Below are 27,637 nucleotides of genomic sequence, written 5' to 3'. Positions count from 1 at the left end.
TGATAGCTCCAAGGTATTTTTGCCTTTTAAAAGAGGGTGATTGTTAACCTCAATGAATAAATCTTTAACAATAGAATTTCAAGTAGCAGGTCAAAATGAAAACAAAGAATTTCAGACAGTACGGAGGAAAACACTTTCTGATTTCTACACTTCCCCTGGAGGATCCCTGGTGGTACAGTGTTTAAGCATTGGGCTGCTAACCTAAAGGTTGACAGTTCAAACCCACCAAGGACTCCTTGGGATAAAGAGATAGCGATCTGCTCCTGTAGATTACAGCCTTGGAAACCCTATGGGCAGTTCTATTCTGACCTATAGGGTCACTGTAAGTCAGAATCGATGGCAAAGAGTTTGGTTTTTGGTTTTTATACTTCCCCTACTCTAAATCACATCTCATAAGCTGCTATCTACTGTACCTAAAATACCTCCCGTTTACTGAATGTTAGCTATATGTCATTCTCTTTATACAACATTACTGTTAATCCCACAACAGTGGTGCAAGAGAGGTCGTAGATGTTATTTTTGTGTTATAGATTTTCATGAAGGCTGAGATTCAGAGAAGTAATGCAGTTTGTCCAAGGTTATACAGGGGCCCTGGTGGCACAGCGGTTAAGAGCTCGGCTGCTAACCAAAAGGTCAGCAGTATAAGTCCACCAACTGCTCCTTGGAAACCCTAGGGAGCAGTTCTACTCAACAGAATATAGTTTGATTTTTGGTTTTGGTCATACAGCACACAAATAGTAGAAACAGAATCCAATCCAGTTTGGCCTGCATCCCAAGCCCTTGTTCTTTTTGGAACATTATACTTCTTCCCTTCCTCACATTCCTTGTGATTTGAGAAACTTGATTTGACAGAAGCATTTCCCGTGGACATTAGCAATGCCACTTCAGATGTCTTGAGCGGTATTACTATGACTGAGTTGTTGTTCCTCTTAGAAGTAGAACTCTGAGGGTCTGAATAACTTAAAATGTCACCATTCTTATCGGAAAAGAGCTAAACCTATTTAATACCAACGGACTTTCAAAATGGATATTGTTAATGCAAACTTTAGGCTCTTTACGTGCATGTTTCTAAGTAAGGAGCCATCACGGCTCTATGCCCTTCTTGAATTAAGGCTGCCAAATATTACTTTCTCATTTTTTGGTGGGAAGGCACAACTGGTTTATGCTAATCTGCAATCAGCTAAAAGCTCTCGTTAATAATCTGTTGTAGAATTCTGCCAGGGATGGATGTCAAACTTTCAAGCCTAAAGTTTCTGCTTTAGTGTTTAGGGACCCGGCACTGCACATCCAACCCAAATGTTTCAGGAAGAACTGCCCTTGTCTCTGCATCCCCAACAGCCTCTCAGCAAAACTCTATTATGATATTTCTGGGCTGGATTTCTTACATGGCAACTCTCCAGAGACCTGCACAGTGCCTAGCTCAGCAAAACTTATATAAATGCAGACCTCTGCATTCTGGGGTAAAGTGCATTAGACTTTTAATTTCCCCTTTCCCCCTGGTTAGGAAAATAGTTTACTATTTAAAGTAAGAAAAAAGAATGTCACCTTTAGAAGTTCCGTCTGTATAGTTCCTAACTGGACAGGGAAAAGGAAAGTAAGGGAGAGAAAAAAAAAAAAACAATCTGGAGTGAAGAGATGAAGAAAAGCTTGATCACCTCTGTTTTCTGTTAGGTAGGAGGCAGAGATGTCATTCATTCATTTAATCATTTAAATGCCAGGGACTGCACTAGGCACTGGGGATACAGCAGTGAACAACACAAGGCAGGGTTTCTGTCCTCACCGAAGCTTGGCTTCCAGAAGGGAAGACAGATATTAACTAATGACATAAAGAAGGGTGTGACATAAAGTGGGGGTGAATGTTACAATGGGAGATGGAATTTTTATTTGAACGGGTTTGGGGACAGCAATCTAGTTTAAATCAGGAGAACCAGAATACATCTCAAAACGCAACAAGCGTGGGTTTGCTTGATTCTATGTTTCTTCGGTGTGGCTGGGTGAGGGGTGCTCACTGGCATAGCCAATGAAAAGGGTAAGTCCAGGATGCCTTGATGACACCTACCCAGGGGACCTTACCTAGTCTAGAGGATCAAAGAAGGCCTCCAAGAGGAAGTAATCTCAACGGTAAGGAGAGCGCTGGAGAGCTGATAAAATTCTGGTGAAGAACCTAGTAAGAGTCAAATGAGTCAAGGATATGAATTACACGTTCAAAATTTCTAATTTGCAACGTTCCAAACTATTGACCCAACTGAAACCCACTGCCATTAATCAATCCTGACTCGGAGTTACCCTACAGGACAGGGTAGAACTGCCTTAGAGTTTCCAAGGCTGTAATCTTTATGGAAACGACTATTACATCTTTCCCTGCTCTACCCGCCAAGCGGCTGGTGGATTGGAACCGGCAACCCTTAGGTTAGCAGCCAAACACTTAACCACTGCACCATCAAAGACCCTCCAAGCTACCGAAGACCTCCCTAAAGCCTTCGCATGCTGTGCGTGGCGGCGTATCATGCCGGAGCACTTCGGAACTTGTAGTCTTGGGCCGACTCTGAGCCCCATGATGCTGTGCGACGGGTCGTCACGCCTGCGCAGTGAGGGGGGCGGGCAGCGGAGAGTGCGAGGCTCTTTTGTTCGGCAGAGGGGGAAGGCCGTTGGTCCGGGCCTTCGGTACGTCGCTTCAGTGAGGGTCTCGACTGCGGCTCCTCGCCTTGTTGCTTTTGTGGGCGTCACTCCCCCGACCGGCCCGACGCGACGCGCCTGTAGCGCGGCACCGATTCCCCTCGGGCTCTTGGGCGCTGCTCTGAGGTGAAGAGCCCGCTAGAGGCGGGGAACGGGGGAGGGGGGTGGGAAGCGCGCGCGACGGCGGGAACCCGGGGTGAGGGGCTGCGCGCTCGCGACCGCAGTTGGGGGCGGGGAGCGCCTCGGGCCCCCTCTCAGGTTCCCGCGCCCTTCCCCTCCACTTCCCGCGCAGAGCTCTCCGGCTGGCTCAGAGGGTTGAGCGCCGGCCGCTTGAAGGATGGGGAGGGCGGGGCGGCGAATCCTGAGGAAGAGATTGAAGCAGTTCGGGGTGGGCCGAGTACTCGGGGGTCGCTCTTCGAGGGCCAAGTAGATGGGACAATGCTGCTTGGGTTGGGGTGGGCGGCTGTGGATTGGGCTGGAGAGAAGACATTTTAGTAAATTGGGAAAGGGACAGATGGGGCACCTTTGCTGCTTGGGTACGCGTGGGGAGAGGCTGACGACTGCGAGACCTAGATTTAGAGCTGTAACCTGAGGAAATTGGGTCCGCGGGAGCTACCAGAGGCGTTTTCGCTTGCGGGCTAGGGAGAAGTAACTTTGAGTTGCTTTGAAGGGGGCGCTGGGCGGCCCAGGGGGTGCTGTTGGAGGAGGAGATATGCTGGCCTAGGTGTAAGCAGGGGGTGGGAAGTAACTGTTGAATAAATGGGGGTGAATCTAGGAGGAAATATTTCTCTGCCTGTCCTGGCTCTAGAAGGGGAGGAGCTGTTAGGATAAGTGGAGCCGAGGCCCCGAGGGTGCTTCTGTGAGGGGTGGAAGGGGAAAGCTGGCCGCTCTTGCTCATGGGTCCTTACAGTGGGGAGACTGTAAGAATAATGTGTGAAGAATGAATAAAACTCGCTTTCGTCACTTTTCCAGGTTTTTTACTGTCTTCATGATTCCTTTAGGAAATTCAAAACAAAACAGCCTAAGTGCAACTCTTGCTTTGATTCACAGTTCCATAAATTTTGATCTGGGATTGTTGCTGGTCTCACAGGAGGTGGTAAAATTGTAGAAATTTGTCGGTGGGTTCATAGTTAAGGAATGGAGTCAGATAATGAGACGGTGAGGTGGTGTGGGAAATCTGGAGACAAAGGAGAAAAGTATATGAGATGCTATTTTTGGGGGGGGAGGGGGCCCCAAATGTTTTTCTAGCCAGCCTTGTTAGAACAAAATGTGAATACAAAGTGGGCAATACTTTACCCTTTTTCAGAAGCACTGGAAAAAAAGTTAAGTACTAAGCTTTAGCTGAGGGGGTTTTGTGTGTTTGTGTTATGGTCAGACTGTATTGGTTTAATTAAATTGAGGTAGAGTTTACAAAAATAATCGTTTATTCCAGAACTGCCATCTAGGGATAAGATCGCTTTCTTAATTGTATGAAAAATCCTGTCAGCAGTTTGGGGTAGTTCTGAAAGGTCCAAGGTTTTGGAATAGATACATAAATTTAAAAAAAATCAGGAAATTAGTGCCTTTGTTCCTCCCTTACAGACATTTATATGGAAAGTAGTATGATTGAAAGGCACCTGAATTGGAACTGGTCACACCTTAATGAAGCTTCAGGGCAGTGGAGGATCCTCAGTCATTTCCATTTTTCTCTGTGGTGATTTTTTTTTGCATTGGCTGCTGTAATCTAAATTGTTTTTCATTAAAAATATAAGCAGCATGAAGCTTGGTGCTTCTAGCTTCTTAATTAAAGAGAACAAGTAAGGGTACTCTAGCCTTCTACTGATTTTTTTTTTTTTTTTTTAATACAGGATACCTACAATTTTCCAACCATACAACTAAAGAAAAGAAGCAGTCATATCTTCTTATGCCCATCTTAGGGACCAGGGAAGTGTTTTTTAAAAAAAGACACAATGCATTTTTATCATTTTACAGTGGTTTATCCAGCAGAATTTCCCTTTTTCATATACTCTCTGTGGTGGTATAGGAGATTTTGCATTGTATTTGATATATTTTCACTTCATAGGTTATTTCTGAAGAATTTTGGAGTGAAGTGCTAATGGCTAGTTTATACCAAAAAAAGCCCAAACTCATTGCCGTCGAGTCAGTTCCGACTCATAGCGACCCTGTAGTTTATAGGTTCCCATAAAATGGTGTTAGGCCTCTTGTTCATCCAGTGTGTGGTACATATTAGACCATTCAGATTGTTGATGAATGAATGAATAGGGATTTGAGATCCTTTCTGAGAAGTGCAGATGTTACTTAATATAATTAATTAATGTGCATTTATGTAGTCCTTTTGCCTGTTCTAGATTTATGACATTTGGCAGAGTAGAACTATTGTCGTTGGCAAACTTGCATTAGCCTCATTTTTTAATGTACATGCACTGTTTTTAAATACAGAAAACGTATGTGTCTTAGTTATCTAGCACTGCTATAACAAAAATACCACAAGTGGATGGCTTTAACAGATAGATTTATTCTTTCACAGTTTAGGAGGCCAGAAGTCTGAATTCAGGGCACCAGCTCCAGCGGCAGGCCTTCTCTCTGTCAGCTCTAGGGGAAGGTTCTTGTTTCCTCTCAACACCTGTGGGTCTGGTGGTCCTTGGAGATTTCCATGTGTCTTGGCTTCAATCTTCCCCTGAGTCTAGGGGGTTCTCAGTGCAGGGACCCTAGGTCCAAAGGTTGTGCTCCACTCCCGGCTCTTCTTTCTTGGTGGTAGTCAGGTCCCTCCCTTATCTGCTCCCTTCTCTCTCTTGTATGATAAAAGATGTGACTCAAGTAAGGGTGTATCTTGAGTAAGGTGGTGACTTGAGTCACACCCTTTAATAAGGGTGTTACTCAAAAGATACACTCCATACTAATCCTGTTCAGGATTTACAACACATAAAGTGGAGGATAATTATACAATACTACAAAATGGGGGACAGTTACATCAGATCACAAAAATGGAGGACAATTACACAGTACTGGGAATCATGGACTAGCCAAGTTGACACATATTTTTGGAGGACACAATTCAATCCATGACAGTATACATACTGTGTAATTGGCCGTTTAAAATACCTTGTGCAAAGACTAGAGTCCCTGGGTGGTGCAAATGGTTAAGCGCTCAACTACTAGCTGAAAGGCTGGCTATTTGAACCCACCCAGAAGCACCTCAGATGAAAGGCCTAGCAATCTGTTTCCAAAAGGTCTATGGAGCACAGTTCTACTCTACATACACATGGTCACCATGAGTCAGAATCAACTCAAAGGCAACTAACAACAAGAGAAGGACTATGAAAGACCCCAGGTTCTGGGTTTCAACAACAAGCTGTATAGCTTGAATATTTTGTTTTAAAAGCATCTTGAAAATTTGTGGTGTCCTTTGAATAGAGTTAAATAATAATAAGAACTTCCCAGTAGTGACATCTACTGAAAAATGGAATAGCTTTCCCAGGGTTAATTGGAAAATTTATTCAAATATAGACAAAATTTAGGTCTTGTCAGTTTTTTAATCGATTAATTTGTGTTAAATCTTTTATGCCTTTAGCTTTTATGACTTTCTGACCAGTACTGGGCAACTTAATTTGTCTGTGAAATTGTGCCTTTTTTTCTTTAATAATAGCTAACGAATTGACAGCCTGACAGAACTATGTTATTTGGGAGGTTGGTGTGTTAGTAACCTGATTTTGTTTTGTTATCTGTGAATCCTTTGGTCTCTATCTTAAATCCCACTTTAGTCATAATTCTGGTCTAGCTTTCTAGTCATTTTTATTTTATCCTAATCAAAACCCTTGAAAGGTTTTCTTCAGTTGTCACTATGTCCTAACATTTGCCTCGTTCCTGTGGCCTCTCAACCCAAAGCAGTATCTGTAGTTTCAGCCACTTAAGCATACTCAAAGGGGGGGGATTAGCTAAGTTTCTGGACACATCTTAGAAATTCAAATTGTTTACATACCTGTAGAATTCAAGGGCAGGGGTGCCTTTAAGAATGAAACTCCCTTTCACTGTGTATGTGGCACAAGTTCTTGTTTTCTGCTCAGTCAAGTTTTCCATCTGGAAAGCATTTGCTTCACAAACAGCCACAGCTAACAAACAGACTATAAAGGCAGTTTAGAAACATGAGTCAGGGGAACTCCGAACTGAATATACTACACATGCCTTCACCCGCCTTTTGATGACTGGTATGCTTTCAGCAAAGATATTTCATCCTTCTTTTCTGTTTAGGGCTTATCTACCAGATTGATCTTGTTGATCATTCTCTAAAAAGCTAACAGCTTTGGACCTCTATTCCCTGATTATTTGAGTCTGAGACATCTATCCTTATTACCCAGATAAGACTCAGCAACTTGTCTAGGGGCCCAAAAAACAAACCCGTTGCCATCGAGTCAATTCCAACTCATAGCACCCAAACCTACTTTTAGTTGCGTGACCAAGTGAAAAGAGAAGCAAAGTACTTTGGATACCCCAAGGAAAACAGATAATATTTAGCCAGATTTGAGTGTGTTTCAAGGAGGAAATAGTATTTAAGCCAGCTGTCCAAAGATGAGTAGGATTTTGACTGCTGCTTCTGTACAAGAGCACACTTCTTAGTAGATGAACAAAGTTGTGCATGGAGGAAACATTCAGGGTGTGTTCAGGTTATCACCAGTAGTTACATTTTCTCTTTTGACTGGAGTGTAAGTTACTGTGATGGAAGTAGGACTGTATTTATCCGGAATGATAATTTGGAACCCAAGGGCATTATTTGTTACCTTGAAGAGTTTGGCCTTTTTTTTTTTTTTTTTTAAGGGGGATGGGGCCTTGTAGAAATTTTAGGGGTTACCCACCACTTTTGTAGTCAGCCTACTTCAGCCCAAACTGGTTTACACCTCAAAGCTTTTGTTCACAATAGCTCCTCAGGCCAAATTGCCCTCTTCCAATCCACCTTTCAAATAAGAGTGGAGCCTGGCTTCAATCCCAGTTTTTCAAAACCTTCCCTAATCACCCTAGCCAGTTCTTCCTTGCCCTGTAGTGCTTTGTGGCTACTTCTTATACTTCGCTAATTATTACATTCTCTTGTCATTTCTCCTGTTATTGACCTGAACTTCTGTTGTTTACCTTTTTATTTGCTTTTGCCTTTCAGTCCTGGCTCTGTGCCTTACCGTTGGAGGACCTTGGGAAATTTTCTTTGCTTTAAGCCTTTATTTCCTCATCTTTGAAATGGCTTTTAATGATAGGGTTGTTGTGATAATTGAGTTAAATGCCTTTATATGCATTATTTATGTCTCAATAAATTCAAGTTATTATGCTATTACTTTCAAAGAGTAGAACAGGCTACTTTCTAAAAGTAGGATTTTGAGGGAACTGGGCTAGTGTGACTGCAAGGTTGCAGAAGCATTCCCAATTTGGTGAAAATTTTGGAAAAGCTTTTATAATAAAATATCAGGAACTTATAGTGGGTTTTTCTGATTGGTTGACATTTACATCAGAATACATAATTCTTATAAATGAACAGTATGTGCGCAAACATAAAAAGTAGAAACCTAAGACAGTCACAAGGTCAGTGAGACATGATTGTAAGACCTCTGTAGACTTAGAAATTGGATATGTTCATTAATCTTCAGTTATTTTCTGAAATAGTTTCAAGGGTTTCAGTGAGCCTCATAACCTCAATACAATTATGTGAAACTAGACAAGCTGCTTCTAAAGGTTAGTTACAGTTTATAGGATATTAATTTTTCTTATTAGTCGTATACACAAGTCACAAGGTAGTTATGTTAGTTACAAAAGTTTTTTATCTGTGTTTATCACAGCTTTCCTTGGACACATTCTGCTAAGTATAACAAAGAGATGAACTTCATCCTCAAAATCCGTAAGCAGGAGTTATGTAGCTAGAGGAGAAGAAAAACAACAAAATGGTTCACAAATTGAACTAGCTGTCCACCGTTTTGGTTATGCCAAGCAGTTCTGCTTAGATTTAAAATGCTCTTGTTAATTCCCTCCTCTTGATAAGAATGTTCATAGAAATTCCTTGATTACAATCTCGATTGTTATAAGAGTGCTGTGCTCTGCATGGCCTTAGTTGGAGGTTTAGGGTGGCTGCTTATTGAGTTTTTAAGACCCCAGTCACTGCAATTTATAGTAGCCAGGCACTACATGTCATTTTAATCCTTTTCTTCACTGTGGTATAGCTAAGCACTCTGCTTCTTGTGATAGTCTCGTGAGGGGTGTTTAGAGCTAAAGGCCAAACCTTGAGGAATAACTTGATATTACACAAAGTGGCCAGCACTAGGGCACATATTCAGAGATTCTGGAAATGTCGGTCTCTTGAAGATACATAACTCTTTGAAAAGCTAAGGTTATGAGGTTGCAAAGGTTAGTGATACAGTAAATTATACCTTTAACGATTCCTATAATGATAAGTCACAAAGATTAAAAGGAGTAAAACTATTTGTAAGATGTGGAGTATAGCCAAGAACTGATTCCATGGGGGTAGTCAGCTAAAGAGGTCAAAAAAGGATGGAGCAGTCATGGGTGGTATTGTGTGTAATTAATCAGCTTTGTAGGGAATCTTAGTAACATCTTGTTCTACTTCCCCTGTGGTGTTGATCTAAGAGCAACATGAGGTGTTGGCAGCTGCACAGACTCTACTTTGCTGCGTTACTAAGAAATTTAAGGCTGTTGGATTGTCAAGAACAACCTTAGCAAGAGATTTTAAAGATTTTTTTTTTTTTTTTATTGGGTAGCCATTCTCCTGGCAGTATTATCAGTAAGGTGGGCCATAGTGGTAGATAAGTTTAGATTTAGATTTTTCTAACTGTAAAATACCATAATTCGGAACAAATGCTAACAGAAATGACTAGCCCCATCCAGGCCTGTCTGTGATGGAGTTCCCAGGGAGAGTGAATTCTCTGTTTTGGACAGATATTAATTTTAAATGACTGGGCTAGCATAAACTATCATCATACTAGTGGATATTAAATGGAATGCTAAGAGTTCTTAGGGTGCATAGATCCCACATATTCCATCTGTTTAGACATGGCAGAGCTCAAGCATAAGGTTCAACATTGGACCTTCCTCTTAAATAAGTGGATCCCCTACATAGAAAAACATACCTGTAGAGGGGCACACTTCATGCCAGTTCCAGTTTGTTTATTAGGAAAGGGAATGATCTGATTGGCCGCTTCAAGCTAGTTGTTAGTGATTGAATTGTTACAAATAGATAATCTAAACTCTAAATGATCCTGGAGTTGGGTACAAATGGGTAAGTTTTGACCATTTGCAAAACAATTACTTATTAGTGAGGCATCATAGTGAGCATTGTTAACATGCAGTACATTGTTCTGGGTGAGAGCACCTGGTGGGGTCTACCCAGACACAAGGAACTAAGGGGTGAGTTGTCAATTCAGGAGGGTCCTGTAGCTTGACACGAATGGCCCTCTTAAATGGTTTCTTAAAATCTATAGTGTGGTTAGGTGTATTTCTGTAGTTTCTCACCGGAGCTATGAGAGGGTCAGAATGATCTGGGATGGATTGGGGGGCAAAATGTCATATTCAACAATTAGGTTGCTCACACTTGCCATTGACTGTGTTAGTTTGATAAGGGCATTTTCTTTTCAAGTGCTAGGAGAGATTAGAGAAAAGCTTCATAATGGAGAGAAACTATCTAAAAATGGTACAATAAAGCAAATAACAAAAATAACAGTTATGATAAAGAATGTCCCTTTGGTTACTTGCAGAAAAGACAAATTTAGTTAATAGTAATTATGTCAGTTAGTTATACTAAAATTTTAATGACTTGCAAGATCTTGTTCCATGGTCTTGGGGTCAGCTTTCTATTTCTGAAGTCATTTACTTCTGTCCTGGTAAATGTTTAAATTTGAGTTTCAGGTGTCCAGTGGGTTGGGCAATCTAAGCAGGGGTTTTAGCTTTCTTCAGCTGTGGTAGATGAATCCACAGGTTGACTCCCTCCATTTCTGCTGTGCAGGGGTTTTTGAGAAGGACTAAATAGGGTCCCTTCCACTGAGGTTATAAGGAGTCTTTTAGTTAATGTCTTTTGTAGTATGCAAAGTCTTCTGAGACAATGTTAGGTAGATTTTGGGATTCTAACCTTCTGTCATTAAAGACTTCTTTGATCTGTGAAAAATATTCTTTAGAGTATTAAAGATTGATGATATTTTAACAATTAGGGTTAAATAATGTTAGAATCAACATAAGTGACATAAGGGAAGACCATGGGCTTTCTAGTAATTACAAAATATAATATTAAACATCAGCAATATTCTCATATAAACCTTATAGTAATTCTTTTATTTTGCTAGTTAATTTTGGTTCCATGTAATTCTAGATAAACAGCAGTCTGAAAACCTTATCTGCTTTTACATGAGTTCTAGAAATCTTGATTTAGTCCATTTTTGCTTAAATATTTTAGTCAAACATTTTCAGTGAATTAGCAAAGTAAGATATATCTGAAGATGACAACTTAAAATGTCTATGGTTAGCTTATAGCAATAATAATTCTTAAAAAAGAAAGACCTGATGGGAATTAATTGCAAAAGTAAGGCAAAGCTGAAGAAACTTCAGACAAAAATATCCATAAACATAATGATTAACCTTATTTTCAAAGAGTTTCAGATATAGCATAATAATTTTGAGGTATAAATAGGATATACTAAAACTATATCAAGATTATCAAGTCTTTAGACATCTAAATAATGATAAAAACTCCATGGATAAATGATGTGAATACCCTAGTTAAAACTAATGGCTTTGATGATTCTGGAGTCAAAGGAAACTAAGTTGGCAATTGAAATAATAAAATTATGACATAATATTATACACTTCTGGTCTAATATCAGGCAAACACTATTGACACATAAATTTTAACTCAAAGCAAATTTGAAACTTCTCTTGATGTTTCATGTAACTCATAACATTAAGTAAACCTTTTTTCTTTTAGCACTTTTTCCTTTATAAAACAGAACAAATCTTTTGTGACTTAACATGAAGTTTCAGAGTTGTCAGAGCTTATTATAGGTCACTGAAAAACAATACTTAAGTTATTTAACCAAAGATCTTAAAGATAAATGCAGTTTGGTTTTTTGACTCAGGAACTTATTCTAATGAGACACTGAACGCTTGGCTTCAGTTGCACAAAGAATAAAATTAATGCTTTAACCTAGTAATTAAAGAAAATTTTTTTATTTTAACAGCAGGAAACCTAATTCTTTGTTTATATGTTGTTTGACATTAAAGTTCTTAAAAATCTCATAAATTAACCATAGCAGATAAAAACTTTGAAAATATCAAATAAATTCTTTTAATAAACTTTTAAACATTGTCTTTGTTGTACATTTCCTATAATACAACCCTTAAAGTGGCAAAAATGAACACACTCAGTAGCAGACGTGTGTGTATATATATACATTTGTGGCATAAAAAGCAAAAATATGTAAACTTAAATTATAACAAATATCTATTAATTTAATGTTGGTGAGTTACCTAAAGATCTTGGAAATTGTTTTAAGCCTGTACACCACAAAGTACAGTTACTGTTTAAGAAATAAAGCTTGTTTGGATAGTCTATATTTTCATTTAAATGTTTGCCATTTTATTTAGGTGTGTCTCATGATTTCTGTGTTTTGGCTTCTTAGAGTTCCTCTGCAATAGAGAGAACTTGTTTATAGTTCTCTTAATGATGGGAATCTACTTAATTTCTGAAAAATGTAAGTTAGCATTTTTCTTTTGTCTTAAATTTTCCTTTTTATTATTCTCTTGGTAAGCAATTTAGTCTTCTTTCTTATTCTGGAATTAATAAAAATTGCCACTTTTTAAAAAATAAAACACATATCTAGTTTAAGTTACTTAGAAAGGTTTTGCTTTTAAGATTCTGCTTTCAAGGCTGAGATAAACCTAAAACCTTTTTTCACAATGACTGTTTTCATTAATTCTTGGGAATATTAGGACTTCTTAATTTATATAAGTGCTTATTTATCATTAAACTAATTACAGTGTGTTCTTTGAAGAGATCTAATTTAATAATACTATCTAGGGGTAGTAAATTATATTTTCATAATCCCATCTTTTGCACGCTTTAAAGAAGTAATTTAGAACAATTTATCCTTTTTCTATGTATTTTCTAAATAGCATGACTTCTTGAGACAAGATAGAAACTCAAACACAAAACAAGACATGAAAACTGCATGCATTCACCGATCTGTGAGGCCAATTGAAAACTCAGGCTTGTTTGCAACATTATATAAGACAAATGTATGGAGAACTTAGTTTTTTAAAATGTATCCAATTTTCAGATGAAATGGACCCAATTCAACAGAAAAACAGGTCCTAGATAAACTCATTAACTTGCCAAAGTCTCAGATAGAGGAACATCAAACTCTTTGGCAAAACCTGAACATTAAACAGGTTGCCCAGAGGAAAGAAAAGACAACACAAAGGGAAATTCCTCTTCCTAAAGTGATCACTGAAATTTTAATTTATTTCAAATATGTTTAGCTTATAGTGTTTTTAAACATGAACCCCAAACCAGTGCCCTGGTGGGGGAAAATTGGGCTCATTTATTAAGGATGTTAAGAATTAGGTTGAAACTTGGTTTCCCAGTCAAATCTTAAAAGACTGGGATTCCTTCATAATAACTATACAAAACTGGTTTCATTCTTTTTTTGAACACAGTTTGTTCTGCCGCTAGAGACCTAGTCTCTTAAGCATACCTGAGAATCATCACGAGAGTTAAGAAATTCCTTTATGATTGCGTGGAGCTTAGCTGGAGGCCAAGGAGAGAAAGTAACTTGTGGAAGCTTGTTAACTTTAGGTAGAGAGGTTTCAGTAGCTTTTTCAGGGAAGAAAGGAGTTCAGACAGGGTAAAGGTGGGTATAAGGAAGACAGCTGGCAAAGGGGTAAATGGCACCAAAGCAGCAGGAGTAAGTGGATAGAAACCTGACTTTGCAGCTCATTATTTTGTTTAGTTAACTTAGTATCCTGCAGGGAAGCAATTTTGCTATCTTGGTGTCTTTTGGAGGCCTCTAAATACCAATCAAAATAGGCATCCTACTGTTGTTCACTTTGGGAGCCCCCGTGTTCTAATTTACTGTGTAGAAAAATAGGTTTAGATAAATCAAAAGAATCCTCAAATGACTCTAGTTTTCCTGACTGTCTTTAGTAATGATCATGCCGAACAGACAAAAAACATACACCTTGAGGAACCAAAGTATTTGTTCATGTAGTGGGTGGGTATCCTGGAGAGGGGACCCAAATTGCTCATAGAATTGGCATTTCCCATTTTCCCAGGAACATTTGAGTTTGTTCTTTAAACCTTGGATTCTCAGACTCAGCAATTCCTGATGGGGTTCACTGTGGGGCTTTGGGCAGCATTTTGTTTTTACTCTGTGCTTTTATTGCATGCAATTTTGTTTGCAGCTGGCAGGCAGCCTAGTGTCTGGCCCATCCCATGCCCCACTTTATGCTATCATGGGAGTCTTTATTCAGCTGAAGCTGGTGGTGCCACCATGACATCCTATGTCCACAGTTTGTTTCTTGTGGAGCCTGAGACTCCCCAGAGAACAAACTTGAATCCCTGTAAGACAGTTAACTTTGCAAGGACCAGACAATATTTGCGGAAAACAGATCCTTCCCATTGCCACTGGTGAAGGAAATAGATTCTACAGAAACCACAAAACAGACTTGCAAGTACAAAGTGAAACTAATCTCACTCACCTTCGTGAAGATAAAACAGATCCCTCAATAAGACTCAAAGGGTTTACACTACAAAAGGAACGGAGCTCAAATTCGAGAGGTTATTTACCTTAAGACGGCTTCCGAGATTCTGTAGAGGTGTTGAATCCAAGTCAACGTGCTGGTCCACCGAAGCCCGGGTCCTCAGTTTCTCAGATAATACCTGTTGCTGTCAAGTCAATTCCGAATCATAGCGACCTTGTAAGACAGAGTAGAACTGCCCCATGGGGTTTCCAAGGAGTAGCTGGTGGATTCAAACTGCCAGCCTTTTTTGTTTATCAGCCGAGCTCTTAACCACTATGCCACCAGGGCTCCCAGAAGATAATGCACCTTCAAATTGCACAATTCTGACATCAAAAATTGTCAGAGTGAAATAGGCTACTCTGTAAACGTAAAGAGTTTTATTAAAGGAATAGATGCAGTTCAGGCTGGGGCAGTGTGACTGCAGGGTTGCAGAAGCAGTATGATAAAGATTTTGGGGAAGTTTTTATAATATCGGGAACTTACGGTGGGTTTTTCTGATTGGTTGACATTTATGTCAGAATACACAATTCTTAAAAGCAAACGGTATATGTTCAAACATTATAAAGAATAGAAAAATAGAAACTTTGCTGAGATAATCATAGGGTAAGTGAGACATGACCCTGTAACCAGGATACCCACCCACACTACATGTAAGACCTCTGGAGTCAGAAACAGGACATGTTCATTAATCTTCGATTGTTTTCTGAAAGAATTAGTTTCAAGGGTTTCGGTGAGCCTGATTACCTAAATACAAGTATGTGAAACTAGACAAACTACTTCTAAAGGTTAGTTACAGTTCACAGGATATTCATTTTTCTTATTAATCATATATGTAAGTCACAAGATGTTAGTTACAAGAGTTTCTTATCTGTTTATCACAGATTTCCTTGGACACATTCTGCTAACTATAACAAAGAGATGAACTTCCTCCTCATAGTGTATGTAAAAACAAAATACCTAAACAGGAGTTACATATAGGAGAAGAAAAACAACAGAATGGTTCTGAAATTGAACTAGCCATTGACGATTTTGGTCATGCCAAGCAAGCACCTCTGTTTAGATTTAAAATGTTTCTTGCTCGTTACCCTCAAGGGCTTCTCAGAGACTACTTCTGTGTCTATATATCCACTAGGGTGACCAAGATCCCCCATTTGCTGGGTGTGAGAGGGTTCCCAGGATGTGGGACTTCTCAGTGCTAATCCAGAATGAGTTGGTATTCCACCTAAGTTCCTTGTAAATGCATCTTGATTTTTTTTTTTTTAATTGTTGCTGTCAGATTTGTTCTGATTCATGATGACCTCATGTACAACACAGAACAAAAGCATTGCCTGGTCGTGCACCATCTTTACGGTCACTGGAGGCTCAAGTCCATTTTTGCGTCCTCTCTATTTCAGATGCCTTCCAACCTAGGGTGCTCATCTTCCAGCACTATATTGGACAATATTCATTTTGATCCATAGGGTTTTCCTTGGCTAATTTTCAGAAGTAGATTCCCAGGACTTACATCCTAATCTCTGTCTGGAAGCTCCACTGAAACCTGTCCACCATGGGTGACTACTGGTATTTGAAGTAACAGTAGCGCATAGCTTCCAGCATCATAGCAACGTGCAAGCCACCACAGTATGACAACTGACAAACAAGGGGTGAATTTTTTTAATAGTATTTAAAGCTAGTAGGACTTCATTTATACATTTTTATAGCCATTAATTGGCTAGGTCTTAGACCTAAGCTAGGGGCAAAAGAGGGGGAAAGGAAAACAGAAAATGGAAAAAGAAATGAAGTGGGAAGTGATACGCTCAATAATTATTATCTGGTCCTTGTCTTCTGAACCACAACTTGCCACTGCTGCAGTCTAGCGCTTTTCACCTGGCCACATTTCTGTTATTCAGATAAAGCAAGCTTGTTATCTTAGGACTTTTTAGCCAGCTGTTCTTACGCCTGCAATGCTTTTCCAATCTTTACTGAGTTGTCTTCTTGTCATTTGGATCTCTGTTTAGATGTTACTTACTTTAAAGGTATTTTCTTCGTGCATTTGTCACTGATATCTTCTTGTTTATTGTCAGTGTCTTTCTCTGTACAGCATGCATGCATCCCCACTCATGTCCACACACTAGAGTATAAACTCTTAAGAGATCAGGGGATTTTGTCTGGCTTGTTCACCCCAGTTCTCCAGTACCCCACACATAATAAAACCAAAAACCAAACCCATTGCCATCGAGTCAGTTCAGACTCACAGCAACCCTACAGGACAGAGTTGAACTGCCCCATAGGGTTTCTAAGAACCGGCTGGTAGATTGAAACTGCTGACCTTTTGGTTGGCAGTCAAGCTCTTAAGCACTGAGCCACCAGGACTTGCCACACAATAGGCACCCAGTAAATGTTAAATGAGTGACCACTGTAGGAGCATGTTCAAAGGAAGAGTTAATCTAGTCTGCAGCTTCAGGGAAGGCATTACAAGGAAGTGATATTCAAGTTAAGGGAATTGGTTAAGTGAAGACTGGGGCAAAGGCCAAGGTAATTGTGGTTAATAGCTTAAATCACGGGTCTCTAGCTCAAATACCCACAGATAATGATAGGAAGAGATCTGTATTTTGAAATCTGTGGTTACGTTTGAGAATGAATTGGGCTAGGAGTGATACAGGCAAAAGATGGTGGCATAGAATTGGGTAGTAGCAGTCGGATTAGAAAAAAGCATGACTTGAAAGATCTTGAAGAAAATCAGCAGGATTTAGCGAGAGATTGAAATACAGAGGCTGAAGGGGAAAGACTGAAGGATGACTCCCATATTTTGACTCAACTCAGTAGAAGGATTGAGTTCGTAGAAAGACCGTTGTTCACTTAAATGGGTGATTGGCTGGGGGAAAAAAAAAGTGCACTTATAATAACTAAGCCTGAAATTAAACAATCTCTGAAGTTTGTCCTAGAACCTTACTATAAATAAAACCTGTAGCCATGTAGTCGATTCCGACTCACGGTGACCCCACGCATTACAGAGTAGAACTGCTCCATAGAGTTTTCTTGGCTGTAATCTTAATGGACAAAAATTGCCAGATCTTTCTTCCATAGTACTCTTGACTGGTCCAAACTGCCAACCTTTAGGTTAGCAGTGGAGCACAAAATGTGTGCACTACTTACAGAAATCGTCACAGTGGTTTTTGGTGTTTAAATGTATCTTCAGAAATCTTATAATTCTTTTCACAGATAAATTTATTGTTTTCAACTTTCTATTGTTTTTATCCAGAATTTACTTCCTTTTTCGCAGCTGTCTTATATTGGAAGATAATTTATTTTTTCTATTTATTATAAGAGCCTGTTACTTCGTTTTCCTGCCTGGGTCAGAGAAAAGAGCACAAGAGAAGGTAAAGACAGCTGTGCGTTAGGGCTTGGAGTCATGCCAGTTTTGCTTTACTGATTATCTTGGTGTTTGGTTAAGCAGGCCAAGGAACCATAATCATGCTTCTGGTGCCCGTACTAGCTTCTGGTGAAAGGAACGCTAAGCTAAGGATCCTTGAAGCAGTGCTCCCAGTTTCGTTGCTAATGCAAAGAAGGTCCAGGTTGAATGATGTTGAATTTTTTTTGAGAGTTTTTGCTTTCAAGCACATCAACTGTTACTTTTCTTTTATTGCCCCAGTATTCTAAATTTTGTTTTTTAAAAAAAACCTGACATAATTTTACATTTCATTTTGGTTTCAGAGAAGGTTCATGGCAGACTCAGTAAATAGTTAAAAAGTATAGCAACTTAATTAACTCTAGGATTTTTGTCTGCAACATTGTAATAAGCCTTAGGACCCAAGTAAGACCATTGAGGATCCCATGGTGGTTAAGAGTGTATGCTGTAGAGCTAGGCTCCTAGGTTTGTGTTCGGCCTTCTTAGTTACTAGCTCTGACAAATAACTCTAGGGTTATTGTAAATAATAACTGAGTAAAATGCTTGTATCCCTGGTGGCACAATGGTTAAGTGCTTGGCCGCTAATCAGAAGGTCTACAGTTTGAACCCACCAGCTGCTCTGTGGGAGAAAAGCCCTGGCAATCTGCTCCTATAAAGATTTCAGCCTAGAAAACCCTATGGGGCAGTTTTACTCTGTCTACCAGGGTCGTTATGAGTCAGAATCAACTTGATGGCACTCAACAACAGAATGCTTGGAATAATTCTGGCACATAGTAACTAGCACTCACTATGACTATTATTAGATACTTAAACACCCCTGGTTGAACACATGAATTTCACTCCCAAAAATCCGTAAAATAATGAAAGAGATATTTTAAAGGACAAGAAAAATAGGAGACAAGCAGAGAAGAGATACCAGGAAAACAGGTCAGGGAGTAGTAACTGATCAGAAAAAGCTGAAAACTAAGCAAGGTTGGAGTTAGAAGCCAAGAAGGTATGAGCCATATTGTACCGCAGGATTTCAGGAAGACTCAGGAATTGGATCCACACTAGGTATTTCTGACAGTGGGGGTGCAGGTGAGGCTTAAAAAGAGAAATGGTTAAAAGTGTTGGAAAGGGAGTTAGAACCACAGGTCCCTTTCTCTGTACCACACAGGAGAGAAACTACCTCTTTCCTACTCTAGTAGAATACTAGAGGTGTGCTCTGAGTTGAAGGTTGAGCCAGAGGGACTCTGGACATGGGGACATCATGCAGAGCTAAGGGCAGGGGGCCCTACTGAATTTGACCTCAAGAACATTGGTAGCTAGGTTTAAACCCCTCTGGCTCAGCCCCTCCCCCAGGCAGGAAATCGGTGGATTCCTCTCTGGAGAAGGTGGCCTAAGAGAAGGGAGCTATGAATGTCTGACATTTTGGGAATCCCCAACAAAATGATTAAATCCCTGACCAATTATCCTATAGTGATAAATAGTTACCTAACAGCACAAAACTTCCTCACAACATTAAAAAGATACTTAATTGATAAATATTTTTCAGAAAGAAAAACACGTAGTTAAATTGCCTAGTACCAAAGGTGGTAGTTAGTAAAAAGGCTTGGGAGTATTTTGTCAAAATTAAGGATCATCAAGGTTTAAGATTTCTGACTTACTCTAGAACTGTTGGCCCTCATGTACACCTCTTGTGATGTTCTATCATACATTTCGATGCTTTTTCAACAATTACGACACTTTTGATGCCATAAATGATTTGGTTGCCAGGATGCTAGGGAGAGTGGCAAATAGTGTTGGCTACAGGTATTTTTACCATTGTGCCACTACACTGACCTGAGTTACCTTGAAGCTTCCTTGCCTAGCAATTCCAGTAGAGTTGTCCCTCCATATGTCCCTACTGGTGTGTGGAGACTGCCATATTCAGGAAGATGGTATTTCTTTTTAAATAATCCAGTTAGAAACAAGACTAATTGGCCCTTCATAATGTTTAAAGAGGGCCCATGGCTCCTCTGAAGGTACTGGATTCTAAAGGAAGAACAAATTGCATATGTAACCCAGTCCTCTACTGATCTTGAAATGTAGCCCACTTGGGACCAGATAGAGCCAGCTGTAAACAAAGAAAAAGCTCTCATTGGGAGACCTGGCTGAGATTCTCAAGTATAAAGAATCTCTCTGGGCTGATACTGGGATGAAACAGTTAAAACTCAGAGGCAGGGATTCTGTTTTCCACATTGTTTACTTCTTAAATTTGAGTTGCTTATAGGACAATGAGTTAAGTGAGTAAAGATGAAAAGTAAAGATGAAAATTTTGGGAAGGCCTTACTTCAGACTTCCCCATTTGGCGGGCTTTCTTTACTTAACCTAAAGGATTATAGACTTATCCTAGCCTGACTCTTCCTCCTTGGGTCTATGCTAATGATAAAGGGAGGAGAGGCCTGCAGTAGCTGGAGATAAGCCAGAAACTAATCTGACCCTTTTGGTTCATAGTAGCAGGATAAGATAGGCTATATTCAATGGGGGGGCGGGGGGGTTGTTTTTTTTAGAAGTAAGACAAATAGTTACTAATGTAGATAACACAGAGCCTTAAATAAGTAGCTCTGAATTCTGAAGCTATAGTGATAGAATGCCTTTTCTTTACTTCCTTAACTTTAATTACTTGGATGAAGGGTTAACAGGTGATAGTTACTGTTTTTGATGGTACTGTTACTGTTTTGGATGGTCCATAACCCATTGTTTCCTTTCTATCTATTGGGAAAGGGAGTATCTTCCAAGTTCCAAGTCCAAATTAATGTAGGGAATGGTGGTAGCCCTTGTAACCAAAAAGTGATTGTCGATATAATTTATTTTTTCTCTGTGCTATAGCCAAAGACCGACAGTGAATCTTGCTGCCTTTTCAACAGATAGAGAAAGCAGGCAAGGAGTAAGGCTTGTTTTTGCAAGAAACACTACTGCATTTATGCAAAGGGATAATTAGGTTTTTCTTTGGTCATAAAATTAACACTTGTCATATGGCTACCAGAATTCCTGAAACCTGAAGGCATCTGCCACTAGGAAGAAGGTACAGTCCCAAAATCACAGGCATAAGGAAGCTAGCCAAGAATTAACCAAAGATTACATTCAGTCCACTGATTAGTCTGTGCAGTAACAGAAGGAAAAAGCCCAGTCTCTGAAAGAGGAGACAAGGGGAGGGAAGAAAAGCTGAGTTTTCAGTATATGAGTATACTGGGGAATGTAATGAGGAAGAGTGTTGAAGAGATAACTGCTCTGATCTTAGCACAGCTCTGTGTTCAGGCAGATAGCTCTAAACTGTGGGCAGGAGCCTTGGGCTACATTGAAAACATCTCAGGAAACATTCTGTTATGCCACTCTGCAAGACTTGAGAATACCTTTAGTGGAAGAGGTGTCTGAATTTGTACCTAGGAGACATTAAGCTTCAGGTAGGCAGGGACCATTTCTTATGCTCTTAAATCTCCAATATTCAGCACAATGCCTAGAATTTTCTAGTAGCCAGGCAAATGTTTGTTTTAGTTAAGTCACCCACTGCTCATATATGCAGACATGGGAATATCTGAGAGTTGTAAGCTTAAGTACCTATAAATAATATAACTGATTGATAATGATTACCCTGACGTTTTTTAAAAGTATACATTGATTTTCATATAGTCTGTAGATGGACTCTTTCTAAAACGTATTCTGTCTGTACATGCCAGTTTTAAAGGTTTTAGAAGAGTTTCTGCTTATGCTAAATAAGACTGCTCTTCCCAGTGATGCTGGGAATAACCAGTTTAACCCCAAATAGCCATTGTCTTCAACAGGGTAATACTCTTGTCTTGGATCATCTGCCATCCTCCAGTCTTTATATCTCCTTCTGGGCAACTGTTAACCATCAATTTGTAGATTTCAGCCAGTTTTGTCGGCCAATTTTGTTTTATTGATATGGCGCCATCTACTGACACAAACCGGTAATCAAAGTCAAAGAGTTGGATGAAAGACTACAGAGAACTAGAATTTTTAGCACTTGAAACACTGTTAGAAGTCCTCCAGTCCAATGATGTATTTTACAAATGAATAAACTCAATTTCTATTATCTGTGATTATTACCATGTTTTCCCACTAATTTTCCACAATTATTGCAGTGCTCCAGTTTAGAGAATATTGTGGTCATTCTGGCATTTTTATGAGGTTTCTTCAGTCTTAGAAATAAATTATGAATAATCTAAGTAGAATAGGAAGTTAAGAAACTTGTGACTTGTAAACACATGGTGGCATTCAGAAAAGACTGCATAAAGAACTTTACAGAGGCTCAAAACAGGATGTTTGAACAGTGCAGAAGAATGGCTTATATATGTATTTACAAAAAGGAAAGTTAAACTAAATGTTTAATAAATAGGACAAGCTATTTCCCACACTAAACATTCAAGTCTAGTGATAAATTGGAAAACACACAGAGAATAAGAAAATATGGGTCAGAGGACTGTATGTATGTATGTACATTATGTTTAAGGCAAATTTAATGTAGTATTTTAGGTACCATGTTTTATGGTGACAGGAGTATTAGAAGATTTCTTTAATTAGAGTGAATATGAAAGTTTTAAATGGATATGCAAGAGTAAAGAAGTTTTGCTATGAGATTAGCTGGGACTGTTTTATGAACTCACTTTCCTAATGGAGAAAACTTTATTGGTTGTATATGAAGGTGAATGGGCATACGTTTAATACAGGCAGCATACAATATTAAAGTCATCTATGATATCCCTGGTTTTCTCACCATCCAAATATTTACCTAGCCAAGAAGAATGTGCCCTAATGCCCTTTTTATTTCCCTTATCATTTTAGCAGCGTCACCTTTTACACCAGAAAGCTGGCGGGCACTATGGGGAAAAAACAAAACAAGAAGAAAGTGGAGGAGGTGCTAGAAGAGGAGGAAGAAGAATATGTGGTGGAAAAAGTTCTCGACCGTCGAGTGGTAAAGGGCAAAGTAGAGTACCTCCTAAAGTGGAAGGGTTTCTCAGAGTAAGTGTGCTTGACACAGGTAGACCCATCTGTTTAGTCTCCAGATACTTATCAGCAGTCTAGTAATATGCAAGGCTTAGGATGCTCTGGTGGATAGATATAGTGTGACTTGGTTCACGCCTTCACGGTTTATAGTGTTACTAGGAAAGTGATCTACGTGCGCAAACTATAATACAAGACATAATAGGATTTCTGAAGAGCATTTTTGTGTGTGGCTTCAGAGATGTCCAAGTTTGCCAAGAGAGAGTAATTTTCTTCTGAGGGAGGCATGTTTTTTCTGACCTTTCAGTTTGTACTAAAAAATCCCCAAGAAGTTTCAGCTTTCCCAGATTCTTGGTCTTCAGTGAAATCTAACTACTCATTATTATTAATTTCTCTTTTCTAAGAAGACCAGCTTTTGTTCTGTGCTTATTCCTAGTATTAGTATGCTAACTTTGAGTAGAAAGTGTGACTCCCTGTGCCCTCCGGTTTCAGTGAGGACAACACATGGGAGCCAGAAGAGAACCTGGATTGCCCCGACCTCATTGCTGAGTTTCTCCAGTCACAGAAAACAGCTCATGAGACAGATAAATCTGAGGGAGGCAAGCGCAAAGCTGACTCTGACTCTGAAGATAAGGGAGAGGAAAGTAAACCAAAGAAGAAGAAGGAAGAGGTAAGACTAGAAGTAGGAGTTTTTACTAGCCCAGAATTAACACTGCTGTCAAAGAGCTTGAAGGCCAGAGAATTTGAGTAATTATGTTGTGCTGCTTCTTGGATCTCAGCGGCCATCTCCTCCCAGTCCTTCTGGAGCCTTAGATAGGCTAATGCTTACAAAGTGTTTGGGGGCATAGTCTAGAGAAGCCACATAATCTACTTTTACTCTTTATCCGTGGCACAGAAGTAATGAGTGTAACACTTACTGGGGACCCAAAAAAATGCATTGCCATTAAGTCTGTTCTGACTCAGCAACCCTATAGGACAGAGGAGAACTGCCCCATAGAGTTTCCAAGGAGCCCCTGGTGGATTAGAACTGCCTACCTTTTGATTAGCAGCCGTAGTTAACCACTACGCCACCAGGGACAGACAAGCTCAAATAAGTTTATTCCTGTAAATAACTTTGAATGTTTTTTAGTCGTTAAAGGTTTGAGGTACATATTTTGACTTGTTCAACACATTAAATTGTCTTTTGAGGGTGAAGAGACGGTTGTGAGTGTTTTATTTTGCTTGAGATGTATGTCCCTTTTTACATATGGGAAAACCTCAAGCACTTCAGACGTTGATGGAGTAATCATTCAGAAGGAGCCTTAAAAAAGCCTAGTACTTGGAACCAAGGTATTAATGAGACATTGGCCAGAGTTTGTGATTACATTAACCAGGGAAACAGGAATAACCCATCTTGACAAGTGTCCTATATAGATAAAATTGTTCTACTCATCTGGTTTTTACAGTCAGAAAAGCCACGAGGCTTTGCCCGGGGTTTGGAGCCGGAGCGGATTATTGGAGCTACAGACTCCAGTGGCGAGCTCATGTTCCTGATGAAATGGTGAGTCTGCCAGCGGCTCTGTGGAGTTGTTTTTTTTCTTCTCCCCATCTGTTCCATGCCAGAGGAAAAGAGCTGGACCTTGGAAATTCCAGTCGCCCAGGTGTGAAATCTTTAAGATGACATAGTCCTTCGATAGTGACCCTCGGCCTGACTGCCAACTTGGACTCATGAGTTACAGGTAGGGGCCCTTAGGACTTTCAGATCTTTGCCCGTTTTTTTAGGAGGTGGGAGAAAATCTAGACTGGAGAGGGTATGGGGAAGAGTCACATTTCGTTTCTGTAAATGAAGGATAAAATGTGAAATGTGATTGGATCACCCTCCCCGTCTACCACCTCCTTAATAAAGATCGGGCTGGCCCAAGGAGATGGCGTTAACTTCTCAGGGCTAGGAATAAATTTCATTCAGTAGTTTTTCCTTTGTCTTGGATTATCATATCTCTTCTGATTTGTGCAGATTCTATTCCAGAATCAGCCAGTAGGGGTCAGCAGGGCCCTTTTACTTTAAAGGAATACAGAGCTAGCCTACTTTTTTCCGTTAGGAGTATAAATACCAGAGACAGTAATACCCCATGAAACAGCTTAATGAAGGCAGTTATCTTGAGAACTGTAATTAACCCAAAATTCTCTATAATTTCATTACTTTCTGTTCAAAGAGAAGCTTTTCTTCCCTTGCTCATTAAAAGATGTTTGTGCCACCATCCCCCCTTTTTTTTCAAAGTGGATCTCAGTCCTTACAATATAAAGTTAGGAGTGAATAAGCTTTTGCCGATGAAGACTGCATTCCAGGAGCTCTAGTTGTCTTTTGTAAATCTAGAACCTTCTGTGAAACTTGTATTTATATTAATTCCTCTCCTTTAGTAAATGACCTGAGAGGCCTAACTTTAGCACCACTAGAAGCCTATCTCACAACTAGCTAGCCCTCTTTTGTCTTCCTGTGAATTCCCTAGGTGTTTACTGAATATGACCCTCTTTGACTTGATTTAGTAATACCCTGTAGGAGAAAAGTTCATTTTTAAGGTGCTGCATATAGGGGAAAAGAATTGGTACCAGAAATTATTCAACCTAGCTGAAATGTGCTTTCTCTGTCTGCATGTGACCAGTTCGAGTTACAGTAATACCTTCATGTTACTTAAAATTTTACTTTTCTGGTGACTCACTACTGTGTACAAAGATTACAGCTGAATATAACTCTAGAGTATAAGATTGGACATTGATTACAAAACTAGGCTTGTTATAAAGTAATTTTCCTGGAGAGTGGAGATAAGTTGTCCATTCCCAAATATAGCAGATATTTCTGTGCAGTGAAATGATTAGACTTACTTCAGAGGGTGCTGTTGAACTGTCAACAAAGGAAAGCCTGCTTCAGGTTCCCCATACTGTTAAACATCTTTTTCCTTACCATTCTCTTGGGTCCATTGCTCAAAAACATATCGTATAGGCTTACTTTTTTCTGGTTCACTGGGGCTGTGTCGCTTTGGTTTACCTGTTGCTGGAAGTTTTGGGTGGTACCTTGTCAGAGATCCCATCATATACCTCCTGCCCTCCCTGTGCTACTGCTTCCAGCTAGGACACTCCCATGACCTGAAGATACAGTTACTCTCCTAATCCCCTTCAATGTGTAATTTTCAAATTTTGAGGACATTTTAAAATTCAGAAAAAATATACAGAATTAGTAGTAACAAACTCCTCATTTCCCACCTCCTAGCGTTGAAGCACCATGTCAGAGCACCTGGGGGTTGTGCCACATTTGTGTGAGCATGGCATTTGTTAGTATTCCATAGTGTAATGTGAGTAAGCAAGAAAATGTCCACCTGCATTGGCTCTGGTTATATACAGTAAGAAATTAAATCCTATTACAAAGCCAAGATCTTTCCACGGGCTTTTATCACTGGGATATGATATTTGGAATGGTGTGGCAGCCTCTCCTCTTCCCTGAAAGAATTGAGAGAATCATGATTTGGGGAGGTGGGCTGGGGGAGGGGAGCTTTCCCAGAGGTTCAGATGTGAAAGTTTGAGCCAGGTGACCCAACTTTTGGCAAAGATACCCAAAGGGAATTTTGAGCATGAGAGGATCCCTCAAATGTCCTTTGACTAAAAGCTGCCAGTAAATGCTACTAGAGCCATGTTAGCACCCTTCTCTAGCCTCTCTCTTCTGAAAATAGTATTTTTAAAGCCCTATCCCTTGGATGACCCAAGTTAGGCTACCAGCCACTGATCTCAAAAGTCTCTGTCTGCTTTGTTCTGTAGGAAAAACTCTGATGAGGCTGACCTGGTCCCTGCCAAGGAAGCCAATGTCAAGTGCCCACAGGTTGTCATATCCTTCTATGAGGAAAGGCTGACGTGGCATTCCTACCCCTCGGAGGATGATGACAAAAAAGATGACAAGAATTAACTCTACTGAGTACCAGCCCCTGTCACATGACCGTGGGTTTAAAGTGGGGAGGGAAGGAGTTCTACTTGTCTTGACACCATAGAAGTGGCTTGAGAAGATGTCCTTTGAAGAGCCGGTATAGTTTCTGTGCCCTGCAGCAGCCCAAGTGCTTTAAAGCCGTTCCATGTTGTATAGATCGCACACCCATCCCAGTGGAGGGGAAGGGGTAAGTGTTTCAAGGCAACCCATTCTGCACTTTGCTGAGAAAAGCAAAGGGCCTTCTATGAAGGACAAAACTTACAGAGTGGGTGTGTGGGAGAGCAAAGAGATACTGTAGATCTTCAAAGAGCATCTCCACAACCCACAGCCTTCTTCCCCATAATGTTAACTCTGCATTTTTACAACGTAGCATGTGTGTAGTTTTTGGCTATTACTGGTGTATTATTTGGGGGTGGGAGGGATGGGTAGAGAAGAAGGGAGATGGGTAGAATCATTTTTGTTAAAATTTGGGGCCTGATTGGGGAAATGGTGAAACGATAGAACAAACAACTATTGATTTCGTTCTATGTCCAGAACATTCTAGCCTTTAAAAAAAAAAAAAAATGTCATTGGCAACATAAATGAGGACTGTGAGAGACTGTTTTAAAAGCTCTGAATGCCTGGAACCCATAAGCCAAGGTATTCCCTGCCTGAGCTTAATTGGGGTCCCCTACAAAGGACTAAGCCAGTAAGTTTCCAAAGCTGCCATTCTGGAGTTGGAAACTGACTGAGGAGGAAATGTTTTTTATTGGAAAGTATACACAGGCAGATTATTCTGTCTTAGAGGTGCTAATTCTTGAAATTGACAAGAAGACCCTTTCTTTTCCAATAAGAAGTCATAAATACCAGCTTGTCTATCCAAGCCA

The 27,637-nt window shown here is 39.9% G+C and overlaps 1 protein-coding gene across 2 annotated transcripts; it reads left to right on the top strand.

Annotated features, from left to right (window-relative positions):
• The first annotated feature begins 2,594 nt into the window (after nucleotides 1-2,594).
• CBX1 (chromobox 1) lies at nucleotides 2,595-27,365 on the top strand. Of its 2 annotated transcripts, none has more exons than XM_003414669.4 (5): nucleotides 2,595-2,802; nucleotides 22,664-22,840; nucleotides 23,315-23,492; nucleotides 24,268-24,362; nucleotides 26,609-27,365. In XM_003414669.4, the coding sequence occupies exons 2-5, from the start codon at nucleotides 22,701-22,703 to the stop codon at nucleotides 26,751-26,753; spliced, it is 558 nt and encodes a 185-aa protein (XP_003414717.3). In that variant the 5' UTR covers nucleotides 2,595-2,802; nucleotides 22,664-22,700; the 3' UTR covers nucleotides 26,754-27,365. The 2 variants fall into 2 exon arrangements, with proteins under 2 accessions (XP_003414717.3, XP_010592665.1); XM_010594363.3 differs by having other exon boundaries at nucleotides 2,601-2,664.
• The last annotated feature ends 272 nt before the right edge of the window (nucleotides 27,366-27,637 follow it).

This window comes from Loxodonta africana, chromosome 18 (assembly GCF_030014295.1).
Source record: "Loxodonta africana isolate mLoxAfr1 chromosome 18, mLoxAfr1.hap2, whole genome shotgun sequence".
Lineage (NCBI taxonomy): Eukaryota > Metazoa > Chordata > Mammalia > Proboscidea > Elephantidae > Loxodonta > Loxodonta africana.
Note: the sequence above shows the minus strand (reverse complement) of the source record. Positions and strands in the feature narration are given on the sequence as shown.

Excerpts from the sequence above, each read along its gene's own strand:
- CBX1 (XM_003414669.4), top strand. The coding sequence starts at position 22,701 with ATGGGGAAAAAACAAAACAAGAAGAAAGTGGAGGAGGTGCTAGAAGAG. Across the intron at positions 22,841-23,314 it reads AAGTGGAAGGGTTTCTCAGA|TGAGGACAACACATGGGAGC; the intron begins GTAAGTGTGCTT and ends CTCCGGTTTCAG. Across the intron at positions 24,363-26,608 it reads CTCATGTTCCTGATGAAATG|GAAAAACTCTGATGAGGCTG; the intron begins GTGAGTCTGCCA and ends TTTGTTCTGTAG.